The 26,235-nt window shown below is 37.7% G+C and overlaps 2 protein-coding genes across 2 annotated transcripts in view; one reads left to right on the forward strand and one right to left on the reverse strand.

Annotated features, from left to right (window-relative positions):
* Nucleotides 1-26,235, forward strand: part of LOC136340776 (synaptotagmin-9-like) — a 40,676-nt gene that overhangs the window by 2,558 nt on the left and 11,883 nt on the right. Inside the window, exons 2-3 of the mRNA XM_066285103.1 lie at nucleotides 13,637-13,657; nucleotides 15,058-15,260. Of these exons, the coding sequence (XP_066141200.1) occupies nucleotides 13,637-13,657; nucleotides 15,058-15,260 (224 nt within the window). The remainder of the gene's footprint in view (nucleotides 1-13,636; nucleotides 13,658-15,057; nucleotides 15,261-26,235) is intronic.
* On the reverse strand, nucleotides 19,285-26,128 carry LOC136340754 (serine/threonine-protein kinase kin-29-like). Its single transcript, XM_066285068.1, is given in 11 exon segments — nucleotides 19,285-19,499; nucleotides 20,903-20,960; nucleotides 21,186-21,387; nucleotides 22,013-22,216; nucleotides 22,289-22,440; nucleotides 22,498-22,668; nucleotides 23,087-23,330; nucleotides 23,386-23,612; nucleotides 24,911-25,129; nucleotides 25,222-25,323; nucleotides 25,752-26,128. Coding segments are annotated over 11 exon segments (1,863 nt in total). The 5' UTR covers nucleotides 25,847-26,128; the 3' UTR covers nucleotides 19,285-19,310.

Below are 26,235 nucleotides of genomic sequence, written 5' to 3' on the forward strand. Positions count from 1 at the left end.
GCATAACAAAAAGTGGCTGTTTTCCTTGAAGAAATGGAGTTAACACGACATGTTTTTGTTTCGCCTTGAATACATGAAAAGTAGTTTAAAAAATGCACGATTAAAATTAAAAAAAATATTAGCCTGACCGTCCTTTGAGAAAACGATGAACAAATTTTAAATTAATTTACTCTGCCTGCTCACTATAAAGTGTGCGTCATGTTCTATAAAATTATGATTTCATTCAAAACTAACTTTAAAAAAATTGGAATTTAATGCATTATCCGAGTTTCGTCCCAAAAGGCATTATCAGGTGCAAAGCCTAAAATACAAGTAGAGTAAACAATACCAGTACAACAGTACAGTAAGCAATAAAAACGGAACTAGATAGAGCCGGTTGAAGATTGATTTAGATATGGATTAGTTCAGGTTAAATATACACACTGAACTTCATCTGATAAATAGTTTGGTCATTATTGACGTTGGATAGCTCTTAGAATGTTCATATTTATTTTTGTTTCGATCACGCAAGGAAGGGAAAAAGCATGCACGAGTCTAGGTCAAGCCAATTTTTAATTTATTTACACTATTTTGCATTAAATTGAAAGTGATCGTAGCTTAAAACTGAAGGGAGAACGGAGGTTATTCTGTTGACAAATATTATGGGAAGGTGCGGGGGTTACTGTTCAACGACGATCTCTTCAGGTCAACGCCTCCATCCAGAGAAAATGAAAAACTTTTAGCTGAAGCTTTTTTCTACTTAAGGTCCTTTGCAAACAGAATGGATTTTTTGAATGCTTTCAATCACGGGCTGAATGCGATTGCGTCTCTTAATAGTTTCCATAGGCAAGTGGCTTTATCACGTACGTTTGAATAAGAACAAATTATCTGAACACATCATTTATAACAAATGTTAGACTAACACCCAGAATTTTAGATTTCTGTCTGACCTTGACCCTTCGCGTCGTTTTTTTATAAACGGCAAGGTCATTGCTGCCTCCAAAACAATTTGAAATATCCTTAAACGGTATATTGTTAAGACTAAAGGCGAGACGGGAGGATTATCAAAATCCGGGGTTTATTGTCTGAGTTGCGGTAACTGCTTAACCACATATTATGTGAGGCAGTCCGTATGTAGCATTTCCGCTAGTTGAATTGTTTAAAAAAGTACAGAGATTTGGACGTATGTTGTCTACTGGGCCGGACTTTTCGGGTGGGGGCAAGGTGGGGGCCGTCCATGGTGCTGGAAATGGGAAGGGTCCCTTGGGAAGATTGGAAAATTTTAGCCTCGCTCGCCTCGGAAAAGTTAATTAGTGGGGTTTTGGAACTTGACTAGAGCGTCGTTGAATGAGATCGAAGTAAAAATCAATATGGGCATTCTCAGTGATGATCAGCGACTGATAATGATGTCGTTAATAACCAAATCAGTCTGCAGTTCAATATATTCCAAACAACGAACAGCATAACCAAAAACCCGATTGAAAATAGTTATTTAGGTAATTTCGGTTTAATTTTAATTATTACAATTATTGATTAGTTTATACCCTGTTTTGCGGTTAAACCAGTTAAGAAATGTTCAGCGTAACGAATGCGATTTTAAGGGATGAGGAAAGCGAGGTTCCGCCGTATGTCGCTAGTTGCACAAACTACCATTTCCTAATGAGTTTACTGTACGAGCAACTCTTTAGAAAATGCTTGCGCTTGATTTAATTGTAATTAAATTTAATTTTAATTGCAGTTAAAAGTTGATGATTTATTAAAATATTTAACGAAATTTAAATTACAAATTCAACATAAATTGAAAAGTAAAAAGATTTAAACTGAAATGAATTAAAATGAAAATGAAAATTGCTGTCATTACGGAACTAGTCTCGAAGCGCAATCGATATGAACAACGAAAACTGTCGCTTTATTTTTTAAAATTAAAAAAATATTTATTTTCCGTTCAAAAATTGTCCACATTAATAAACAATTGAAAAACTACTCAATACACGCCTAAACAAAAATTAATATTGATGCATCGGGACGTTTTAGGAACAAAAACAAAAATGACAAAAGACTTCAGATACATATAACATATACATCAAATAATCCCGTTATTTGCTGCCGTATTTCACCATGGGAGTATTAACAAAGATGTCTTTTTCGCTTCGTTTTAGAGGTAACATAAAATAGAACGAACAATGGGCAATTGTACAGGCAGATTCTATTGTGTCCCTAAAACGGGAGTATTTACTGCTAAACAAGAACCATTGTGTCATTTCATCTATTATTATATTGTACGTTGATATGTAGTACTGATAAAACCGATAACGATGCCATTTTAATATCCTGGAACCGTTATAATCTTTCCAGAGTTATCAGCACCCGGGAAATCAATTCCGGATCTACTTATTTGAAGAATATTAAGCGTGCTTGCTTAAGGGTTAAAGGAACGTCAAATAAATTATGTTTTGGTCTGGCCGAGGACGTTCAATTTAAATTCCTCGAAGTTTATCCCTCACAGCGCTTTCTTGGAAAACTACCGACCGTCATCATTGAATAAAATAAACCAGCTTTGACCAGTGGATTCCCAATCCCTCCTGCAATGGTTAACGATCGATGTAACCTAAAAGCCATCAAATAATTAGTAAAACTCATTCCTAGAAGTCATCTTTTGTCCCGGATCGTCCCTGACACGCCGTAGAATGTCCTTATGAATTATTGATGTATCTGTGCTAAATATGTCAAACGTGTCAAAGTGTCTCCCCTCTAACACGCTAACCGGAAATATATTTGACAAAATGCACTAACAAGGCCTTAGATATGAACCGGAGGACGGATGTTTTATGCATGGTTCAGCCATCACTCGTTCCGACTTGGATGGCGATGTGTTCACATGTCGTTGATGAATGCCCCTTGAGAAGTTGAAAATTTCAGAGCCTCATTAAGAAATATCTCAGATTTAGGCTCCTACACAATTTGCGTAAAATTTTAAGGTCGCGTAGATTTTCCCTGAATGCTGATATCCTGGATATTGTCTTTCAACATAGATGCGAAGCTCCATAGTTTACGACCCTTAGGGTATTACTTGAACTCCTCACGTGCGAACAGAGAGGAAGCTTCGAGCGTCCCTAAAAGATCGATTGAGTCTAATTCATTCAGCTATCACTTATTCCGCTATGAATGGTAATGTGTTCACATGCCGATGATAAATGCCCCCTGAGAGGTGAAGAATTCTAGAGCCCCAGCATAGGATGCTTTGGATCTAGGTTAGTCCTAGGATATTTCCACAAGTACCCGACCTAACAGTTAAAGTAAAAAAATGGAAATATTACGTTATTTCCTAACATAGTCCCCTTTGAGAATGACACACTTTTTTCAGCGATGTTGTACGTTTTCTATACCCTGTTTGTAGGAAAAAGCTTGGAACGTTTCAAAACAGGCATCAACCTCGAAGTCCACCTCTTCGTTATTGGCAAATCTTTTTCGGCCAAGCCATTTTTTCAAGTTTGAAAATGGAAAATAGTCTGAAGGGGCTAAATATGGAGAATAGGGTGGGTGAGGGAAAGTTAGAAACCGAAATGATTGATTTCGGCCATCGCGTTGACGGAAGTGGGGAGTGGCACGTTGCCTTGATGAAACAACACTTTCGTTTTTGCCAAAAGGTCGCGTTTCCTAAGTCCTTCTCTGAAAGACTGCAATAAATTTGTATAATACACTCCATTTATTGTTTTTCTTTTAGGGAGATACTCAATAAAAGTGATCCTACGTTTATCCCAAAAAACTCACATTTCTCTCAGTTGAAACGGTTTTCGCTTTGTTTGGAGCCGATTCTCCCCTTTGAGTCCATTGTTTTGACTGCTCTTTTGTCTCAGCTGTGAAGTGATGGATCCGTGTTTCATCCGTGGTTATGAATCGACGCAAAAACTCGGCATTAGTGCTGCGAAACTTTGTCAAGCACCCCTTTGGAGCTGTCTCGCAGCGCTGCTTTGTCCATCTTGAGCACAACTATGTGGTATCCAATTATTTGGTCAAAATGTGATGCATAGTACTTACTGAAAGCTCTATCGTCCAGTATAATTTCGTGGATTTTCACCACAATGTGTGGAGTGGTCAGATCTAGAGTGTCGTTGGGTCGAACACTGAAAAAATCGTCTTAGCAGTTGGAGGACCAGATCACCCATAGTAGAATGTAACTCCACATTGATGTTGGACGGGCTAATAAATACTTAGCAAGTGAAACTATTGAATTACGCATCGATCAGTAATTTTTTCCGTGTTCACAAAAACTCTTAAACCGTTCACTAAAAACGGCCCCAAAACAAACACAAATCAACGTAACACCATTAAACCTTAGGCGTAAGCTTTTTAAGATTAGGTCTTTGTAATATAGGTGAATTTTTAACAAAAAATCGCCCTCTATATGTCGCGTCGGGTACTACTTCTGGGGTCATCCCCGTACATAGTTTGAAATAATTCTGAAATCTGAAGATTTTTCCTGGATTTTTACTTGATATTTAGAGGATATTCAGAAATTCAAAAAAAGTTTACCCTTAAGCTCGTTTGAGTCCCATTCATTCCGCCATCACCTACTCCGCCTTGAAGGGCGATATGTTCATATACTCTTGATAAATTCTTCTCGAAAAGTTAAAAGTGCCACAATTTCATTATATAATACTTTCAAATTTAACTCACTACATAATTTAAGCCAATTTCGACATCATGCAGATTTTTCCTGGATCTTCGCTTGATATTCCGGCACAACAATAACGCGAAGCCTCATAGTTTAAGGTGTTACTTCAATGCTTGACTTCTGAACAGAGAGAAAGCTTCGAGTGCCCTTATAAGCTCGATTGAGTCTCATTTTACGCTGAATGGCCTGGCTTTATGAGCCTGGAAATGCCCGAAGGCTCTATCGAAGGCTCTATTGAAGTCGGCTTCGACAGTGAACGCACTCTTTGAAAATCGCAAATTGAGCGAAATGCTTGTAAATAATATGACTTGCATTTGATGGGTAAATAATGTCTGTTTCGGGTTTTATTGCAAAGGTTTATACATGGAATTTACAGTCTAACATATGATTTAATAATCTGTGAAATGGGAATTTTATTTGTCGTTTGCAACGATTTCAATCGAGCTTTGTTTAATCCCGATATGATATGTAATACATAATCTTGATACGTCCCTGGAACGATAAATAAAAGTGCTTCCTTTCATTATGCAACTGGTTACGAGATGAAACCCGTTTAATCACTGATTTCCATTGGGAAAGTTGTGACTCTACGACAATTTTCTTAATCTTGTTATGTGACTTGTTTCGTAAAATATTATGTTAGCTATTGCGTCTATTTTGCAAGTTGTTACGCACTTTTCTGAACTAGCTTAAACCAATATCTTCCTTTTTGTGCGTTTTACTACAAAGGTATGTGCTACCTCATGGAACTTGAGAATTTCCTTAACGAAGTGCTTTTGGAATATGAACTACATAGCAATATACCCTTATTTCCGCTAGCAGAATTCGTGGCTAAAATTTCTCGTAATCATTAGGAATCGCCTTGTATAACTTAACCAGTCCGTATCAAATTTATACCACAACATTGTCACCTCCAACGGCTCCATTAATGCTTTGAAATGAACGAAAACAGCTTTTGGGATCATGCACTTGAAATTTGTAATTTCGAACGAATTGAAAGAAAATATTAGGGACGTTGGAACTGTCGAGAGCCTCTTGAAAGTGTCCGATATGATTCGGTTCAATGGAATATAAGACATAAATAAGAATTTTAAAAGTAAATTTTTGGATTGTGGAAACTAAAGATCCTGACTGCTTTTACAGCAAGAGGAAGAGCATATTGTTCTCTGATATTCGTCAGAAATCCTTCTGTCTAGGACCTGAGCGACATAGTCAAATTATTTAGAGACTTCTGAGAACAACAGGGTAGAATGGTTTTGCCCACGTTAGTTGTTGGGTTCACGCCATTTGACACTACCAAAAAACTCTATTTGCCACAGTCTGAAAGTTTCCCCTGTATAAGTTAAGATTGAGAGTGGCTGAGTTTAAGAACTGAGTGAGGTTAGATTCGAAAAACTACTGAAGATTTAAACACAGCAAATGTCAATTTTTTTTTAAGAATGTGCTAAATTTCGGCATTCCTAATTAGATAATTGAGGATTGACACTTAGCACGTTCTTAATGAAATTTTGCCATAGCTGAATGTTTAACCTCACTCAGTTGTCAAACTGTGCAACTGTCACAATCTTTGAAATATAAATGGAGAAGAAGTGGGAGTAACTTATGTGAACGCATTTGTGTTAAGAAATTAATATCAAGAGAAAAATGTCAAGATCAAAAATAAAAAAACTGGAAAAAATAATGTACGTTACTCGCTTTAATACGGTTTAATCTTGTATGTACAGGGGCATCACTTCCAGCTTTCCTATTGTCATTGGAAACGGCCGAAAGAGGGCTCTTGAATGAAATGACCGAGCACTAGAGTTTTTCTGTCCACCCTATACTGAATTAAACATGAATTCGTAAAAATGCAGTTTTCAGTGAATAAAGTACAACTTTTTTCAACTTAAAATAAAATCGATCCCGTGTTAAGAGGCAGAAAGAGAGCCTCAGTTTAATACACAAACAAAAAACTAATACACTTCCATCACTTTCTCGAGAAAACGTAGCGATTTATTTTTTTTACATTTTTATAGGCCATTTTTGAGCCACCTTAAAGAGAATATTGCATCGACCTTTATCAACTTTTTATGGTTACTCGTCGAAGACCGTAAAATGATCTTTGATGCCCTGAAAGACATACGAAAATTGTACCTTTGGTGCAAAGTTCATGATGTTTGAGCTTGGATGATGATTTTTAATATCTTTACTTTTTTTTAGAGCATTTAGTTTCAGGCTTCATTTCATCGACGTCATATATCATCATTGATATCATATGGGGAATATATCATATATCGAAAAGCGACAGACTTTATTACCCAAGTTGGCGGAATGTTGAGTAGATTTTAAAATACGAACATATAACTGGAAAACTGTTGGAGTTACCGTGATAAAGTGAGTGGCCAACTAATTCTCTAAACTAAAAAAGGAATGCAAAGTTTGAACAATGCGCGATCAGTGGCGGACCAGAAAAGGGTTGGAAGTGCTAAAAGGGAGACTGAGCTCAGAGAAAATATAATCCTGTAGGTTTTCGAAATGACTTGACAAGTCTGCATATATAGCGTAGGTGCGACGAGGAAAAAGTCGCTTTTTTCCTTATAGTGCTCATTTTCCCTACCTTGCGTTCCGCATTTAACTTGTAAAATTTAACTTCCCGTACCTCGGCCGAGACCTTTTGGAACTAATGTCAATGTGAACTTTTGTAAGTTGTACTTTAAGTTATTGTTAAGTTCTTTAATATCGGAACGTCCTGCATACATTTGAAAACTTCAATTTCTCAACGAAGTCTAAATTTTGGTTTAGCTTAAGTAGTTATAATCTTCCCTTAATTCTCCCTTTCGTCATTAGTGGGATACCCTATATAATCGGTGGTACATGGAATTTGAGTAGATCAAAAGCGTGCTGAAGGGGAGAGTGAAAATGAGAAAATTAATTGACCTAATTTTGGTTTAAGGATTTTTCTTCTTCGCTTTTAAGTAACCCCGTCACTGATTAAGCAGCATGTGCTGCGTTCGCTTAATCCACTTCGTGATCCTCGATTTCAGCAAGATTTGACTCTTTGAATTGCAGATATGTGACCTCGTTTAAAACCCAATATGTCCACTAAGATTGACGATGAAGCCGCATACTTACCGGCAAGTCAAAGAGATATTGCAGCTTAAAAAAACAAACCGTCCAAAGTCCCCTAATTTTATCCGGGAGCACGTTTCATACTGTTTTTATAGCGTTTACTTTGAGGAAGTTTACTTAAATAAATATTTGGACGGATTAAGTCCATTTGGAGAGAGAGCGAATACAAAATTTAATCAAAAACCTGCTTCTTTTAACGATTTTTGTTATATTAATGTTAATGATGTTTGATCACACAGGACTCGAATGGCTGCAATATACGTCCGATTCCAAATTGGCCTGTGAGAGGTCTAAGGGTCTATCAGGGGGTTATTCTCTCCATTATCAGCTCGTGTTGCGTTGAAAATTCCTCGTGGACCTTTTCATTGTCTCGCACATTTAATAGAAAAACCGCTAACTAACAAAAATGAAACGCATTAATCACCGTGACGTATTCCCCACCGAAAAGGTCCGTCTGAGGGGCTCTCCCATAGGGACGATGTTTTTCCTTTATTTCCCAGCTTGCATGAAAAGTTGTTTAGTTGGTCAGTGTAAAAAAAAAATCAGAAACACATATATTATGTCTGTACAAAAAATGAGCACGTGAAAATATCACACTCTAAAAGACAATTCTCCGGGGCTCATTTCCATGGTGTCGAGGGCAATCAATTAGAATTCGCACTTTGTGGATGGGAATCTGGCGCTAATTATTTACCAACCACCCTCTCGTCAAATCTCTCTCGCTAATGCTCCGGGGGTTGACAACCTGTTGTGTTTATCCTCAGGCTGATTGCTTTTTGTACGTCGGAGAAATCTTTCAAGAAAAGTTTATGTGGAATACGAAAACTTCTTCCATTTATCCTGTTCTTGCAGTCTTTGCTTAATTTCCAGCGCCGTAGCTACGAATTTTGCGCCGCTCGCAACTTTAAAATTAGAGTCTGCTTACACGAGGCCCCTTTTCTGCCACGCTCGAAAAAGCTTTTCTCCGGCTGGGAAAAAAGCGGCACCTTAAGTTTATGCCAAACTGGCTGTATAGGGTCACTTCCAATGCCTGGGATTTTGACCCGAATTAACCCTTTAACCCACAGGCAGTATAAGGAAAAACAAATCTAGATGAATTTAAAAAATATAGAAAGATCGAATTAAAAAGGACTTTAATCGATAGCAATCGGAGATAAAGTTATGTATTGCCCTGGCTTTTTTTCAGAGGTTGTATATTCTCGGTTATTAGGGCCGCCAAGGCAATAAATTTCATCAAAAGAATTGATTGAATGCGGGAAAGCGAGCCATAGCGACAACTTCCGTATATCCTGTATACTATTTACTAATGATTATAAATCTCTAAATGCGAACCACCGTTTCTGTCACAATTTTTTTATATTTTTTTCATATGTCATACAGGGTGTCTACTAAACGATGGCATTAACTTCGAGGTGTGATTCCTTGTCAGATTTTATAACAAAAAGTACTAAGAAACCTATGTTCTATCTTGCTCCGGTTTTGTGATACAGGGTGTTAAAAAAAAAATTTCAGTTTTTCATAAATATTTTCGGACGTAAGGGTAATAACTCGATGAGATTCACTATTCACGGATGTTTCGAAAAGAGAAATTGAAATATATTATCGGTTTTATTGCAATATGTAGGGGGCGTTACATGCAGTAATATTCTTGCGTTAAATTTGCTCTAACGTTTTTAGGACCGTGTATTTTAATTTATAATAAATTACGTCTTGTTTCCCCCTTAATACTAAACAAAAAAGGTATGCTTAATCGAAAACTCTCAGAGCAATGGTTTTCGAGGTATCGACGATTCAAAATTTCCTTGCACATCATTTCATCAAAACATGAATTTATTAATAAACATGTAATAATAGTCCCTATACGTTTATTAGAACTTTTTCTTATAAAATATGACAAGGACTCATCTTTTGAAGTTAATGTCGCCATTTAATAGACACCCTGTATATGGCCACATACGTTTATAATCATCTCGACTATCATCCTGTTTAGGATGTGTGTCGGTGGACCAAACATCCCGTATATGTCTTTGCACAACGTACCATCCTCCCCGAGAACAACCAATTAGTTCCTTACATGAACTAGAACATTCTATGGTTACAGTTTAAAAAAAATAAAATTAGATTTTTCTTATGTGACCCTTCTTTGGTGTTTTATACTCACAATACAAAGTGCTGAAGCTGTAAAAAAATAATTTTCTGAATAACTTCGGCGTTTCTTGAAATTTTTTAATGAAATTTTGTAGAAGTAGTTCGATGAAACAGACGGAAAAACTTTGAAAACAGAGTGGGGGAAAACGGGGGGTCGTGGACACGTTTTCCCATCTTACTCCTTTTTGCGCAAGCCCATGCTGAACGTGTTTAATTTTTTAAACTAAATGTTCCTTTATATAATTTTATTTTGTTTCTGTAAAATTGTAATTTACCGCATAGTTTAGAAGATATTTCAGCAAGTTGCCTCTCAATACATGGTACCCTTCGTTTATATTGGGAAAGTATTTATCCTTTATTTTTGTACAAAAATAATTCTTGTTCTACTTTTTTTACCCAAATTATCGAAGAAGGGTTTCCCATCTAACTATGTGTTATTGCCGAATTTCATTAAAATATCTCAAGAAACATTGAATTTAGTAATAAACGTTTTTTTGTTAACAACTCTAACAGTCTGTATAGTGAGTATAAAGTACCAAAAAAAAGTCGCCAAGAACCGTCTAATTACTTGCGCTCAAGGTATCGGTGGTTAGTTCGGATTGGCCTACGAATTTACAACACCTTGTATATAGCCAAGCACCTTCAAAATGCGATCCACCACTTTTCCGAACGTGTATCGACGAACTAAACATCCTCTACATTATTTTTGTCACCTCGAAACCCACTCGAGGGGGTTCGTCAAGCACCTTTGGATTCAATCCAAAGCATAAATGATCCTCCCCAATCAATTTTTCGGAAACAAACTCTTTAGGAACATCTAACTTCCGGTCGGAAATTCGCTCTCTAAGTCTGAGACAGCCCCAAAATATCAAACCCCCACCCATCATGAAATCTCGAAACGAAGCTAAGTTGGCTCATACTATAATCTACTGAAATCTACCTGAACTCCTGAACAATACGCTTTGCTCTGATATCCAAGTATTTAAGACAAAAGTTAGTCTAAAACTCTTGCTTAAATTCCTCGTTGTGCTTTTATAAGCTTCACCCAAGAGATCTATCTACAACATTTTAATTGTTTAATTCGGCACGTGGACCTTTTCACGTGCCCCCCAACTTTCCTCCAATCCGTAGTGAAACATGTCGGACGAACTAAGCAGTAATAATTGTCCGATAATTTGGAAAGTTCTAAAAGGCGCTACAAGTCTTTTGCTGAGAACTTACATTGTTAGTTCAAAATGATTGTTTTTGGGTTTTCGGAAAGGTCAAGTCTTTAACCGGAAGGTATTGAAACAATTGCCATTTAGGTGACCTTTTTCGTGGAAGAAAAAGGGAAATTCTCCTCGTTAGGGCTCGCCAAGAGGTCCCAAGAGGGCACATTTCAGATTAAACTAACAAGACGGAGTAAGTATTTGTAGGTTACAGCACAGCTTTAGGGGGTACAGTTATTGTTTTTTTTTTTAGACAATTGATTACTTTAAAGCATTTATCTGTTCCATGTTCTTTAGTGAATTAGACTCCAGGTTTTGACGCACCGCAACAGGATCCTTCGAGGAATTCCTCTGGCATGTCTTCGCTCACCCTGTATACGTTCACGAGTTGAACTAAAATCTTCCTCAAAGATTCAGAACGAAGCGCAAATTCTGGATATCGATTAGGGTTTCGGGGCTCAATCAGGAATTTATATGGAAAACTTAATGGCGCAATAAATCACGCAACCTGCAGGAGTCGCCCATGTTCAATTAGGTGCGGCTCATAGAGGAGGAACGCAAATGCATAAAACTTTCACTATTGATGCATTAAATCGGCAAAGCGTGTCTCCAATCCCCAGTTATAGAGTTTTTAAGCAATTTAATAAAAATGCAGATTTACTCGAGGATTTCTTCCCAAGGATAATACACCTAATCCTAAAAATCCCAGACTGGCTTCAATCCTTTAATGCACCTGCCGCTCCTGACCCGCCGTCATGTTTATGCTGAAATATGATAAAGTTGCATATTCGCATCAAAATGTTTGTTTTACCCAAAATAATAAAGCGAAAAATTCGCAAAAACGTAATGAGGATTTACGGTTTTATTGTATGGAAGGGCTTAGTACTTGGGCGAATTGGAGGCCGCTTTATTGGTAAATCCTTCATTGAAAAGTTTTAGTGCAATTTTAGGAGGATTTATCCAAATTTGGTTAATTAAAGTAAGTTTGCAAGCACTCGATTGTTCTAGTTTTTGCGTCTCAAAAAAGATATTTACGACTCAACTAGGGCGATATTTTGCAATCCCATAAAAATCCCCTATCCCCCCTAACCTCGAACACCGCAGAGAGCATGTCTCCTTGGCATTTTCGGCATTTTCTTCAGTTTAAGCATTGTCCATGTGTTTTCATTCCCGATCTTCGATCTTTTTTCCTTCGTAATCTCTCTGTGCGTCCTCACTCCTGAACTGCAGCTCCATCGTGTCGTGGTTGCTATCATCGAACCAGTATTTCTCGTCCTCACATCGATCTATCTTACACAAGTAACTGTTGACCACTCCATGTCCGGTGAGTTTAATGGATCATCGTCTCACTTCCACTCAGTTGATTGTTCCAATAAGACTATAATTATCTTGGTCGACTCATTATAAACTTGCCATTGGTTCCGTCATTCGGCTCATGTATAATACTTTCTAACATGCAGCAACAGTGAGATTGAGTGAAACAACCCCCGTTGTTACCGCCATCACACCACTCAACCAGAAATTTGAAATAACCTCAACTAACTTGAATTAAGATTTTTTTTTTGGAGGTGGGGGAAATGCATTTACGCACTTCCGCCAGGCCACGTTGGTATAATGGTAATCAGCCTGGCCGTGTGGGGCTCCGGTGAACAGCAAAATGCCGACTATCCACTAAAACCTCCCTCCTCTCTTCACTGTTGCCCCCCTCTCCTTCCTCGGATACGCCAATAAGCATTACTTCAGGAGAGAACTTGAATTAACCTGGACTAATCGCAACTAACCCGAGCCAATCGTAACTAACCGGAACTAACCTGAACTTAAAGGAATGCTTTCACTTCAAAGAATTATCTCGGATTAATAACCAAATCTTCGTGAAAGATTTTTTCCATTAGTCCATAGTTCGTAATAATCAATATTCGTTGCTGTCAAGCTTCGCTCAGACCCGTTGTGCTAAAATTTCTTCTTAATCAACCATCCATTTCATGTTGGTACGACGATGATAGATGTATGCCCGTATTACGAAACCTCTTACATAATTAGATGTGATGATTAAGCTTTTGTCCCCAATTAATCTCTATTAGGCAATGAAAAATTCTATCGCAATGTTGGTTGATAATTGAGTTTCGAGTGGTTGTTATTCGAGGGATACGATCTGATGTGGTTGCGACTAATATCGGTTTATGTAATATTTTCGAACGATTAAATGCAAATATTTCTAAGATAAAAAGAAATTTCTTAATAATTTTTGTTTGTTTTAATTTTTAAAATGTTTCTTTATTTTTGTATTTTCTTATTTTTATTTTACTTCCTAAAATCGTGAAAACCCTTCGAAAGGTGGTAAAACTACATTTTATTTAATAAAGCAGCAACCATCAGAAAATCGCTATGAAGCAGGAGAGGTAAAGGACGTTTCTTATGAATCGAGTGCAATTTTCAAGTGCTCCGATAGAAATAAGCTGTGCTAAGAATAACCATACTATATCTTAATGTTAGCAATAACTATTATTTCTTTTTGCAGGTGATTCAGTTTGGCTTTCTGGTAAGTAAGCTATAATAAAACATAGTCTAGGAAATATGTATTTTTTTCATTACTGTACCGAAAAATCCCGTGGCAGGGATCCTTTTCTCTAATAATTATTCAGTCATCCTTTACCTAAAAATACAAAGAAATTCTCTGGAAATTGTCGAGAGTGCAGAGAACTCTAAGTTGATTTAAGTCTGCATCTCGGAAATGTTAGGAAGACCAGAACAGGATTATCCCAAAAGCATTCACAAAACACAAGTGATGCATTAAGAAATCCGAGGGCAATTCCGAAGTCCGACGTGACTCCACTTTATTTCATCGAAATTTTGGGAAGACCCGCGAACACAAACTTCCGAAAATGTTCGAAAGACGGAAATCAACATGTGAAAACATTAAAGAAAATGTTAATGTAATCGACTCAATTGAGATTTTTCATTGTCGAGATGGCCCGAGGAAAGATCTGAGCATGATTTTTCGAACATATTCAAAAATACCAAGATTATACGTAAAAAAATGGTGCTGAAACCCGAAATGATCAGAGGGGGATTGTAGGAAATGTTGGGAAGATCGAGTCAGAATATTAAAAAGTGTGTAAACACGAAATCCGCATGCAGGGAAATTGTCGAAAATGTTGATGAAATTGGCATCGGCTTGAATTGGATTTCCGTAGGTGGTCGGAAAACTCAAAACGAATATTCAAAAATGCAAAATATTCTAAAAGCCGAACCTACTCTCAAGATAAATTTTACTAAATTAACCGAACCGGCAGTGACGAGACTTATGCTGAAATAACCAGAACGAAAGCAATGAAATGTTGATGAAGGCTGAACCGATCCGAGTGAATTTGTCGAAATCATTGGTAAGACCCGAAGACAACACGCACAGTAAATGCCCAAAAATACTGATGAAGACCGAACTTACCTAAAATGATTCTTTTAGGTGATTCTTGGAAAAATATTGAGTGCAATGAGAATCTCTGCGAGGCCACCGAAGATTGTCCGAAATGTTGAGGTAACCTGGAGGTGGTGTGCCCGTTCATGTATGGTATATTCACTACTGGTCGGCGAAAGATTCCGATAGTGTTAAGGCTTATTTTACCTGAGAGGTTTTTTGGACATTTTAAAGAATGGACACTGCCTGGAAAATAAACCTGAATGCTGCGATGCCGTGTGCCCATGGTTATTACGGGGCCATTACGGTCTGGCGAAATATTCATTAAATATATAGGTTGAATCTCTGATCAATCCTAGAGAGGTATTGGCACCACATGTTTATGAGAATTTAGTTGTGTAACTGGACAGTTCTAGATTAATTTTGGTTCCATTGATATTGAATTTGATTTTGAATTTTACATGCACTCTCCTTTAAGAGCACTTTCTTCCCCCCCCCTCCATTTTAATTCTTAGTTCTTTTAGCGACCCTGAGCCAGCACGCAGTCTTCACATGGAAGTGGTTGCGAGAAAGGGCTTGCAGCAGGCCAACCGTCCCAGCCAAAACAAGTGAGGAGGAGGTGACCTCTGTGCAAGGCCCCATACAAATCAGCTCATCGATGCCGGATTTAGCTGAGGAAACGAAGCTGAGCTACGTTCAGGAAATCAAGGAAATTGTTACTAAAAAAGTGAGTATGATGGCAATTTGGCTATAGCGTCTCATTAAGATTTTTAATCGCGAGATGATCTCAGATTCTTGACGTCAACTTAATGAGGCAGATAAAGTTTATTCCAGGAATGTTTTGTGTAAGTAGAGAACGAATATCGGCTGGAAATCACATTTAATTGACCTTAATGGTTTAATTAAACTTTTCCTCGAGTCTCGGCAATTACACAGAACATATTTAAATCGACTGCCCTCGGGAACCGAATGCTGAATAGCTCGTCCGCGTTTTAATGGAGGGAGGGTTTCTCCATGTGGAATTCCCTGTTCTATTTCGTACCTGTCAAGACGTGTAGCCGCAAGCGTGACTGCATGGTTCGCATTAAGCTTATGAATGTTAAACAATTTCATTTCCAGACGGATGAGGATCCCGTTTTAGAGGGAGCGAGTGAGGCGGTTTAAGAGGCATTTAATGAAAGTTTGTTGTTCTGTGAGTGACTTGGATGCTGATACGAAAAAAATAAGTAGTTTTCGTGAGACGTTCATTTTCATCAGAAAACTAAATGAGCGTTATTTGTTTTCTCCGTTTTTAAGCAACTATGGAGGCACTCTAGTATGCTCTAATTGAAAAGCCTTTGCGGGAGAGTCAGCTCCAGATGTACAACAGTAGTTTTGCGTCCTTTTTGTGTGTGTCCGGTTTTGTGCGCGTATTTCAATGAAATTGCCTCCGTTCTTTTTTGTGTGTTTGTGCACTATTTTTGTCCTTGTACAGGCGACGAAAACGGCAATGTGGCGACAAAGGAATTAATTGTCTTATTTAGCGAACGAGACTTGTTGGCATGTTATTCAGAGAGGTAATTTAGATTGGCGTTGCAAAGCTGAAGGATACTTGGGGATATTGAGCATATGAGGAGCAACAGATCAAAACGTGTTAACTCCAAATGAAAAAAAAAATTGATTGAAGCGAGTCTGAATCATCTTTGTCCTTGTTCTAGATGTTCGTCAGATATATGTTTATTAAAATGGTATTTTTCATTTATTAAATTTTTTCTATTCAAGAAAATGCCTAAAATCCCTTATCATTTTAAAAAGTATTAACTTCCATTACGCGATCACATAGAAACGTATTGTTTTGTCTTCATATCAAAGTGCATTAAATAATTATTCATTTTTTTGCGGATTATATGAAAAAGATGGATGGGATCAGAGATGTTAAAGGAATATATAAATTTAAAAAAATTATAATAAGAAACACAGTAACAAGACAAAATTTACTAAGGATATAAGTTAAAATGGAGAATTTTTACAATGCAAATACTGGAAAAGTTTATGGAATAATTAGATGGAAAATGTGAGAGAACCAGCAGTAATTGATAAAAACACTTGTAGTCTGAAGGAGGCGAAGGAAAAAGATGTCGACATGTTAGTCAAAAAATGTTTTGAAGGAGAGGGACGAAGCAATACAGACCTAGAATATTACAAGAAAAACTATAGATGATTCATTGCCTATCAAGAATGTCGAAAATGATAGCAACTGTGCGATTGCTTGACAGAAGAAGACGAAACAAAGCAATTTTAATTTAGAAGCTATACCTAACTGATTGTTTTAAAGTGTATTTAATCCATTTGTCCGACATCAAACGGTATTATTTTTCAATGTATTAATCAACGTATCTTAAATAAAATGAAAAAAAAAATGTTAGGACTATCATAAAAATGTATGTTGATTTTTTTGTATGTTTATTTAATTGGCAATAAACATGTTTTAACATAAAATTGCTTTGTTTGTCTTAGTTTTTACAAAATAATACATTTTTATTTCTTTGTCAAAAGTTAGATCAACGGAGTTAATACGTTTTGATCTGTTGCTCCCCTTATATCATTGACGCCTCAACCCACGTGGAACAAGAGATTTAGCTAAGACTTCTTGAAAACTCTATCAAGTAAACATTCTCCTCCAGCTGGCTTTCAACTCTCCACAATAACTCTGCAAGAAGATATGTAAAAATGTCCGCATAGATGTCTTATGATAGTGGGGCCCGGTATGCTTTTCCCATTTCAAACGTCTAAATATAAAGATACCACGTTTTAGTCATATTATTAAATATACGCGAGTAGTCCCAGAAGTACCCGATCTGAGATATACATGGCGATTTTTGTTGTTGAAAATTAGCCTATATTACAAAGCCCTAATCTTTAAATGTTCATATTTAAAATTGGAGGGTACTGCATTGATTTGGGCGGACGTTGGAGCCGTTTTTAGTGAACGCTTTTACAAAAAAACATGGAAGAAATTGGTTATCTAGACGTCATTCAATACTTTAATTTGAAAGGTCTTAATCCGTCCAACATCAAAGTGGAGCTAGGTTCTACTCTGGGAGAATCTGATCCTTCGTTAAGAACTGTAAAATATTGGGTGGCAAAGTTTAAACGTGGTGGTAGTATTTGGCCCGCCGACACTCCAGATTTGACCACTCCAGATATTGTGGTGAAAATCCTCAAAACTGTACCGGAAGACCGTCAGTTGAACTACGCCGCGAGGGCGTTTCAAGGGAATATTTAGCAAATTTTCGCAACAATAAAACCGAGTTTTTGGGGTCGGTTCATAACCATAGATAAAACATATGTCCATCATTTCACACATAAGACGAAAGACTAATCAAAACATTGAGCTCAACGGAGAGAATTGACTCCAAAGAAGAAGAAAATCGTTCTATCTGCGGGAAAGGTGAGTTTTTTAGGGTAATTTTACTGACTATTTTTCTAAAGAAAAAGCAATGAACGAAGTGTATTTTACAAATTTATTGCAGTGTTTTAGAGAAGAAATTAGGAGAAGTGATCGCATTTGGCGAAAAAGAAAGTCTGATTTCATCAAGACAATGCACCAGTCCACACTTCTCTCATCGCGATGGCCAAAATCAATCAACTTTGTTTCGAACTTTTTCCGTCATCCATCCTACTCGCCAGATTTAGCTCCTTTAGATTATTGTCTATTTTCAAACTTGAGAAAATTGCTCCGCAAAACTTTATCCAGCTTTGCACGAATTTTTCGCTTCTGGAATACGCTCTTTTTAAATGGGCAAATAAAATATAAAATATTATCAAATTGCTCATTTCATAATACGCGGAATATACAAAACTTCCAGACATGAATACCTGATTTTTTACGTAAATTGCGACCCAAACACATCGGGATTTCACCAGTAAACAATCGTAACGACCCATTTTTCACCGTATTTTTGTTCATTTAAGATTTTCGTCGGTTCTAAAACTGGAATTTCACCTAATAAACTTCCGAGGAAAGTTTACAAGGTATACAAGATCTGGAAACATTACCAATTACAGTAAAGCCCGTTTCATACCAGGAGTCAAGCGACGTTCCCGCTCACACTCAAATGAGCGCGGCGCCCATGTGAATGCATAAGAGCGTGGCGCTCGCGGTAGTGTGAACACACTGATTACTTTCCAATGAGGTTTGCTTGAACAGAGCGCGAGTCTCTAATGCCTTAATGACTGAGAAAACAATTAAATTCTCACCTTGTTCTCGCTACGAAACACAAATTTTGAGGTCGATTTTTGAGATAATTTGGAAAAAATCTGCACCTTAGACATTTAACTCATTTAAAGGCATTTCATGGTATTTCATAGAGCAAAAAATCGTTGAGAAAACTCGAGACTTCCTGGTGGGGATGGGTTAATTGTACACGTTTGTTTGAAACTCGAGTGGGCGCTTGGGCAGGCTGTAAGGTGGGAAATTTGATTTTGACCGTTAACCTTAAGGTAGGAAAGTGCAAGGGATATTTCGCTCTAACTTGAGCTAAACTACGGCCATAAGTGCAGAATAAGTTAGTTTATGTTCGGCCATAACCCGCAAGGTTAAATTGCGGTCACTTCCGGCTGGGTGGCTCTAATGACTTCCCGATTAATAACTTCAGTGGTACCACAATGAATCAGTTGAAGGATATTTAAAGAACTGAGAAAGGCCTTTGTTAAATCGATGCAATAGCTGGAGATGCAACACTCACATCACACACTATATTTCTACATTACATTTGGGGCCCTGGCTAGGCACCATTTACTTCTTAAAATTGGTCAAGTTATCTAGGACATTTTTGCACACGTATCTAGCGATGGACCGGACAATCAAGTTATAAATGACCGGTTTTGTCGGTTTTCTATGTTTCTGGGTTATATCCCCACAGGCCATTGCGTGCTTCTTCACTGCTTGACCTGAGACTTCATGGGACGGGTCAGTTTTAGTAATCTTGCGAGCGGCGGAAATAATCAAAACTAATAATAACACTAATTGTTTCCCCTCACCCTACATTGGCTAATGGTAGTCCTCGGCTTTTCAGAGCCGGGCTTAGGATCACTTTGCGGTGTTGTTAAGGGCCCTTAAGTGAAGGTAGTGGCCGGCCTGGGGCCGGGTAGCTTTCTGGTTTTCTTCCCCGCTTGTGTTCTGGGGCGATTCGAGTTCTAGGGTCAGCTTTTTCAGTGCTGTGAAAATTTAAGAAATTAGCATAAATTTAGTGCGTTTCAGCAATTTATGTCGTGCTACACTGGAGTCAATTCATTACAAAATTGATTTCCAGTCAGGCTTGTAAAAACCTTCGACTGATGTGATCCTCGTTTAAATATGAATATACCTATGATGATTTATAAATATTTAATGTTTGTAGTTGGAATTGCAAACGAGAATGTCAAGCACGGAATAATCAGTTATCTTGGGGAACGGAGGTAATCAACAATTTTACACTTCTCTGTCTTTTTATCGGTTGTGTCAAGGGTCACATTAAAAGAGGAAATATAATTTTTTTTCTCTCCTAATTCCAACTTCTCCAGCTCTGATGTTTCCAATGGAAGATTGATGTTCCTGGCAAAATGAGAATATTAAAAAATCAGCTTTTAGTCGCTGACACGCACTGATTTGTATTCGAACCAAATCTGCTTTCGAAGGCTCCGGAAAATTAAATTACGGAACGAATATTTTATGAAGTTGCTGCTGCACACGAGTATGAAAGTTAAGATTAAGCTGGCTTACGTCATTTATAAAACATGTAATCGGGGGAATTTTGAGCAAGAAAATACCTTTAGACGTATCATGCACGATATTTTATTTGCAAACACACATCCTTGCGTCACATATACCCTCAACAGCGGAAATCAGTATTGCTCTCATGTACTGACAACCCTAGCGATTCTCTGAGATCATCGCTGACTCAACAAATTTGGGAAATTTAAAACCAATAACTGAACTCCCGATGTAAACTTGCTTTTGTCTACATCGCTCAGCGCTCTCATCGAGTGAGATCTCATATCCTTGATAGCTGAAATCATTAGTGCCTGTATGTCTATATTGACACATCCAACTAGTTTCTGAGCTCAACTTGGCAGTTTTCTGCTCCCCCCTTAAACTCGCCTATTTGAAGAAACTTGTCGAATTTTGCCAAAACGCGTAAATTCCAACTTTTTCAATAAATTTTATTAGCTTAACACCCTCGCATATCCACGTCCCTCTTCTATAGCGTAAGAGATATTCCACCTAAATATATTTAAGCTTGAACCTGTTGCGTGCACACGAAATTATCTTTCGAGACATGCAAACTTATCGGAAATGAAGAGCCTAAAGGGCAAAGTTCATGTTTTGCCTCGTTTTTTGTCGCTGACCTGGGACAACTCGTACACGCTCTTGTCAAGGACAAAGGCTTCGCATTGTTCGTTGCCTCTAAAACTGCGAATTTGTTTATCCACGAAGAATAAATATTTTTAAATCAGCTACTTCGGATCAGTTGCATTTTATGCTTTCAATAGTAGCGAGTGCCAGAAAGGGCGGAAGAATGAATTCACCGATTTTCGCATTAGATGTAAAACAACAGAAGTCGAGTGTCGGTTTAGAACTAAAAACCATGAATTCGGGTATTCACCACATAAAACATCGAAGATTACTTACCCCCTATCAGTTTTCGCATTAATTCTCAGACCGTTTGCCAGTAAAGCCGCAGGCTTTGTATTCGGATTTGGATCACTCTTTTTCTCTCCGTTTTTTTTTATGTAAACCGATCTGGGTACAGACTCTTTCAACTCATTCTTTGCACATTTTCGTCTGACTGATTCCAGGCTGTATGGCAATCGGAGAGACTGTACATCAGGGCCTAGCGATTTTTGATGTAGTTTCAGCTATGGCAAAAGAAATTAAACACTGAAGACTCATAGTTCTCATATAACCCAACGTATGTTACTCCAAAATGGGTAATAAAGAAATTAAGCTGGTAAATGTATTCGTTTATAAAAGAAACTTAAATTCACGTCGTTTGTTGAAAATGAACGACGTGAAACAAGAAACATTATCAAGCTTTAAGTGTTTTTTAGATCTCCGTACTTAGACATGAACTCGTATACGAAAAATTACTGCTTTTAGAGTGCCGCTGGAGAAGAGGGCAGGAAAAAAAGTGTATGAAGAAAAGTGAGGGGAAAAAACTTGAAGAAGAAAAGAATGTAGGGAAAGAACTAAAGAGAAAAAATTGTAAGAACAACAGTGAAGGAAAAAATGAGTGAAAAAGTAAACGTAGAAAAAAAAACGAAATAACAGAGTTGGGTGCGTTAAGTGAAAAAAAAAACGGAAAAGATGGAACTTAAAAGAGTTATGACAGGAAGTTATTTTCAGTTGTGTGTTATCACTGTTTTAATTTAATTTAATTCTTTTATTGTTTTTTATCGCTCTTTATTCTCAATGTTTAAACGTAAATTGACTCTAACCTAAATAGCATTTTCATTTACCGAAATAAGTTTTCCGAGCAGTAAGAGGTATTTTAATATCCCTATAATTTATCATCTTTTCTGCAAATTTGCTCTGCACTTTCCAGGGCCGGGCGCCTGTAGTGGAGTTGCCCGGTTTCCTGGATCCATTTTTACCCCCGACCGCTATCTGCGGACTCGTGGGAGACCTACCCCCTGGTTGCCCGAGATGTTGCTTGGCCTGAACTAAAGTAGATAGAAGAATCTATACGGCCAAACAAATTTAACTTCACACATGATCGTATTCTCACCTATAACAGTGGGAGTACCATTCCTGTCCACCTCGAATTTCCTCAGGCAAATCCCTCAGATTATAAGTTCGCTTGGACACGGCTTCCTGTTTCATGCTGTTTATCTTCGCATTAATTTCATTTACTCCTTGGGCTTTTGTGATTCCGTCCCCGTTTAATCTGCAAATATATGCCACTGCGAAATCCTCACTATTTGTACGAAAATGTTCATGTCACCTGCTTGAGGCTATCTTGTGCACCAAAATATTGTACATGCCGCCTATCCTGCTTAACGGCTCCTGCTTTAAAATCTGGATTACTTCCTGGAGGGGCTGACGCGACAGTTTGCAAACTTCTGCAATTATCCCGGCTTGATGACGCGCATCCAGATTTTGCATGGGATTCATTCTAAGTAATTATTGCGAAGTAGATTTCATAGGACAGAGAAATATTGCTCAGAACTTAAATGCATCAAGAGTTAGTTGGAAATATTCACGGGTCAGTGTACTGAACAATCGTGGACCCTGGAGCCAAAAGTTTGGTTTGTAAGGTTAAATTGCTTCCTTGAAGTAGTGAAATATGGAAACACAAAAATTGGAAAGCCATAGCTCCGGCTCCTATTATGAAAACAAAAAAATGTAAAGGTTGAACTTGAAAAAATCGATTTTTCCAGCTCTGAATACCAGGGAAGTTATGACATCTATGGCATTAGGGGCCTATGGCAATAAATAGTCAAATCTCTGGTAAAACGGGAGAAACAGATATAGGACCATAAACACCGAAAATTGTTTTCTTGAGCAATCGGATATGAAAATTTAGTATTAACCTGATAAGTTTGGTACCATTCTCGCTAATGAAAGGATGTACCAGCATCTTTCTTATGGTAATTCGCATACCTGCCTCCGGCATCAGCATTCCTCCAATTATGTTCCTGAAATCTACGGTAAAAGCAGTCAAAGCCCTCTTACGTTCATTATTCAGGCCCTTATTAATTTGAAACACCAATTTTCTGCGTCCCTCCACAGGAGTGAGTTGCTCGTTACGGTAGCTCACAAAGGGCAGCTGTCCCACCACCTAAATTGATCCAATTTTCAAGATTGAACATGAAAAAACTTTAAAAATCCGAAATCATTCCATAAAAGATAATCCCCACACTCCACAAGTCCACTTCAGGGCCGTACTTCATGTCGGTGATGAAAAGTTAGGGGGCCGCATATTCGGGGGAGCCACAATGGGTTTTTAAAGGCTCGTTGGAGTTGTAGATGTTATTCACGCCGAAGTCAATAATCTTGATTTGAGTTTGACCGTAATTCAGCGTCACATTCTCCATTTTTAAGTCTCGATGGACTACCTGGATGATGAGGTTTTAATAGGAAGAAAAAGGAGATATGAAGAGGCAATATCTCGGGCCTTTCAATGATTTATTGGATAACAGAGGTAATTCGCAATTGTGGGAGAGAGGTGTATATTACTTTGAGAGGTCGTCTTCTGAGGTGGTCTTTTTGTGAAAGGTAGAGCACATACTGTTGATGTGTTAGGTGAATTGAAAGCTGTTTATAATGCGTGGTTATGATTGATAAGGATGTGATTGATAACGGCGAGTAGATTTACTCGAGCGATTTTGATAAATGTGCCTTGGGAAATGGTCCTGCAGGAAGTGCCGCCAGTGATGACCTTAATAACATAACCTTGGGCTGTAGGTTAGAAGTGGAAAAAAAGGATCTATAATTTAATTTACCTTTCTGGCTGTTTTAGTGTTTGCATATAAAGCATAATATAATGGCAAATTTAAAGATATTGCTTTGAGCAAAACTTTTCGCTTAAATGGAAAAAAACTTTTAATGGATAAAATGTTACGTTTATTAGATGAACCAACCGATGTTAAAAAAGATAAATTTAAATCATGGAAAAAATAATAAGTTTCAGTGTTATTGACAAATTACTAAAAATATACAGAGTGTTCATTTCTGAAGCTGAACCATGGGGATTTCGATCACCATACTATAAAAGATACGAGAGTTGTTAAGTTTAAACAAAGTTCGCATAACATGTTTCTAATATTTATGAGTTAGTTTCTCATAAATAATAATCCAATAGGGATGCATCTGATCAACGCGTGGCCCCCTTGTTTGAAATTACTCTCTAGGGACATATCACATATGAATTTTAACTTGGCGACATTTATGCGTTATTTCAAGGCTCCATGTTCCCTGATGACATGTTTTAGGTTCTTCTGCTAAATCTCTTCTGGATATTGCAGAATTATATTGAATATATTGGAAGACTTAGTCCATTACCGTTTATTATTTGGAAGGAGGTTTTAACATGCTATTTACTGAACACGTCTTTTTTATTTAGAAAATATATACTTTAAACTTGGTCCAATTTCTATGAAAGAATAGAAAATAACTTTGAGCTGTTCATTCTGTATATCGCTGGAGATATCAGGAACGTGTACGTTCGAAAATTTACAAAGGCTCCCATAAGAAAAGCCAAAGTTGGTAATGGTTGCTAAAAATGGAAACGTCGGATTCCCAATAGGACACTGCCACATTGTAGAAAAGGGAAAGTTCCAATGACGACCTTGTATATTTTATGTTTGCCGAGATCCTTATGTTCCAGGAACGAATGCCCTGTATGTGGTCTCATCCCACTATGGTGCAAATGCGCCAATGCGGAGACAAATTTCTGGGTGTATATATTGGCAGTTTTTTCGTCAAATCTACCCCCACTTTGTTCTTTGATGAATGTGCACAAATCTCCAGGTGCCAATTCCGTGACTAAATAATATGCATTTTCTGATATCTGCATCGTTTGATACAGAGCACACACACAGGGGTGGTTCAACTTTGCCATTAGCTTCGCTTCCCTGTATATTTTCAAATACAAAACTATATAGAGCGAAATGTGGGCGATACCTTTAGCTTCATAGCAAATTAGGCTTTCGTAATGTATGTTTACCTGCATAAATTCTTGATGATATAGGACTCCTTAATTTGGGAAATGTTCATGAATTTAACCGCGACTTTAACGTTGAGTTTCGTAGGAACCGCTTCCTCAACTCTGAAAAGCGCTATATACATTCGGGGATAAGGTCAATCTACGGTATTTCAAGTACTTGCTCACGAAGGAGCCGTTTATAAATCATTTTGTCTTTGAGTAATCTAATGAATCAGGTTGAATTTCTTGAGTGTCAAGAGTGTGGGCGTAGCTCCTGGGTAAAGGACCCTTCTCCTCTCAAAGTAAGTTTATGGTTTTCCGAGAACTCTGGAGCATCTGTTGAATTTTCCTCAAATGTGCGATTCATGCGAATTCGACGTTAATTAGTAGATAATTGAGCAAATATTGAGCGAGTGTCGTGTTTGAATAATAAAAGGGAAACCGAAGGAAAGCAGAAGCCGACTGGTGCCTTTCGGTGTAGCGCGTCGATCAAATTTCGAAACCTTCATAGTACCTAACCCTAAAGGGACATAAAAGCGAGACGTTATTACCGTGCAAAGTTTCCTTTTCCCAACAGTTTCCCGTTGAAACGATAATTCCCAGTAACGTACAACTTCTTGCTCTGCTTAACCTCTTGCGGACTCATTTCGAAAAATGCTCGGTTTGTGTTCGCCCTTTTCTTCTTTTTCTAAAAATTCCCTTGGTGAGGATTCGTTCGCCGCTTTCTGCCCTATCGATCGTTTGATTTATCTTTCCAGACTTGAGTGGACAAGGTGCGAAATAACGACGAATATAAATGGTCCAGAATTCGAAAATTTTTTGCTCATTCATGTGGAATGTGACACTGGATGATGTCAGAGAAACGTTACGCTTTGTGACGCCTCTGTCAAATTTCTGAAATCTACTCAGCTGATAAAAATTACCAGCGACCTTTCCAGCTTTGTTGGCATTCTTGAGAAGGCATCGATAAAGCACATTTGGCTGGATTTTATAGTGCAAATAACGCATCTTTTTATTCACGTCACAAAATGAATC

This window comes from Euwallacea fornicatus, chromosome 8, assembly GCF_040115645.1.
Source record: "Euwallacea fornicatus isolate EFF26 chromosome 8, ASM4011564v1, whole genome shotgun sequence".
NCBI lineage: Eukaryota > Metazoa > Arthropoda > Insecta > Coleoptera > Curculionidae > Euwallacea > Euwallacea fornicatus.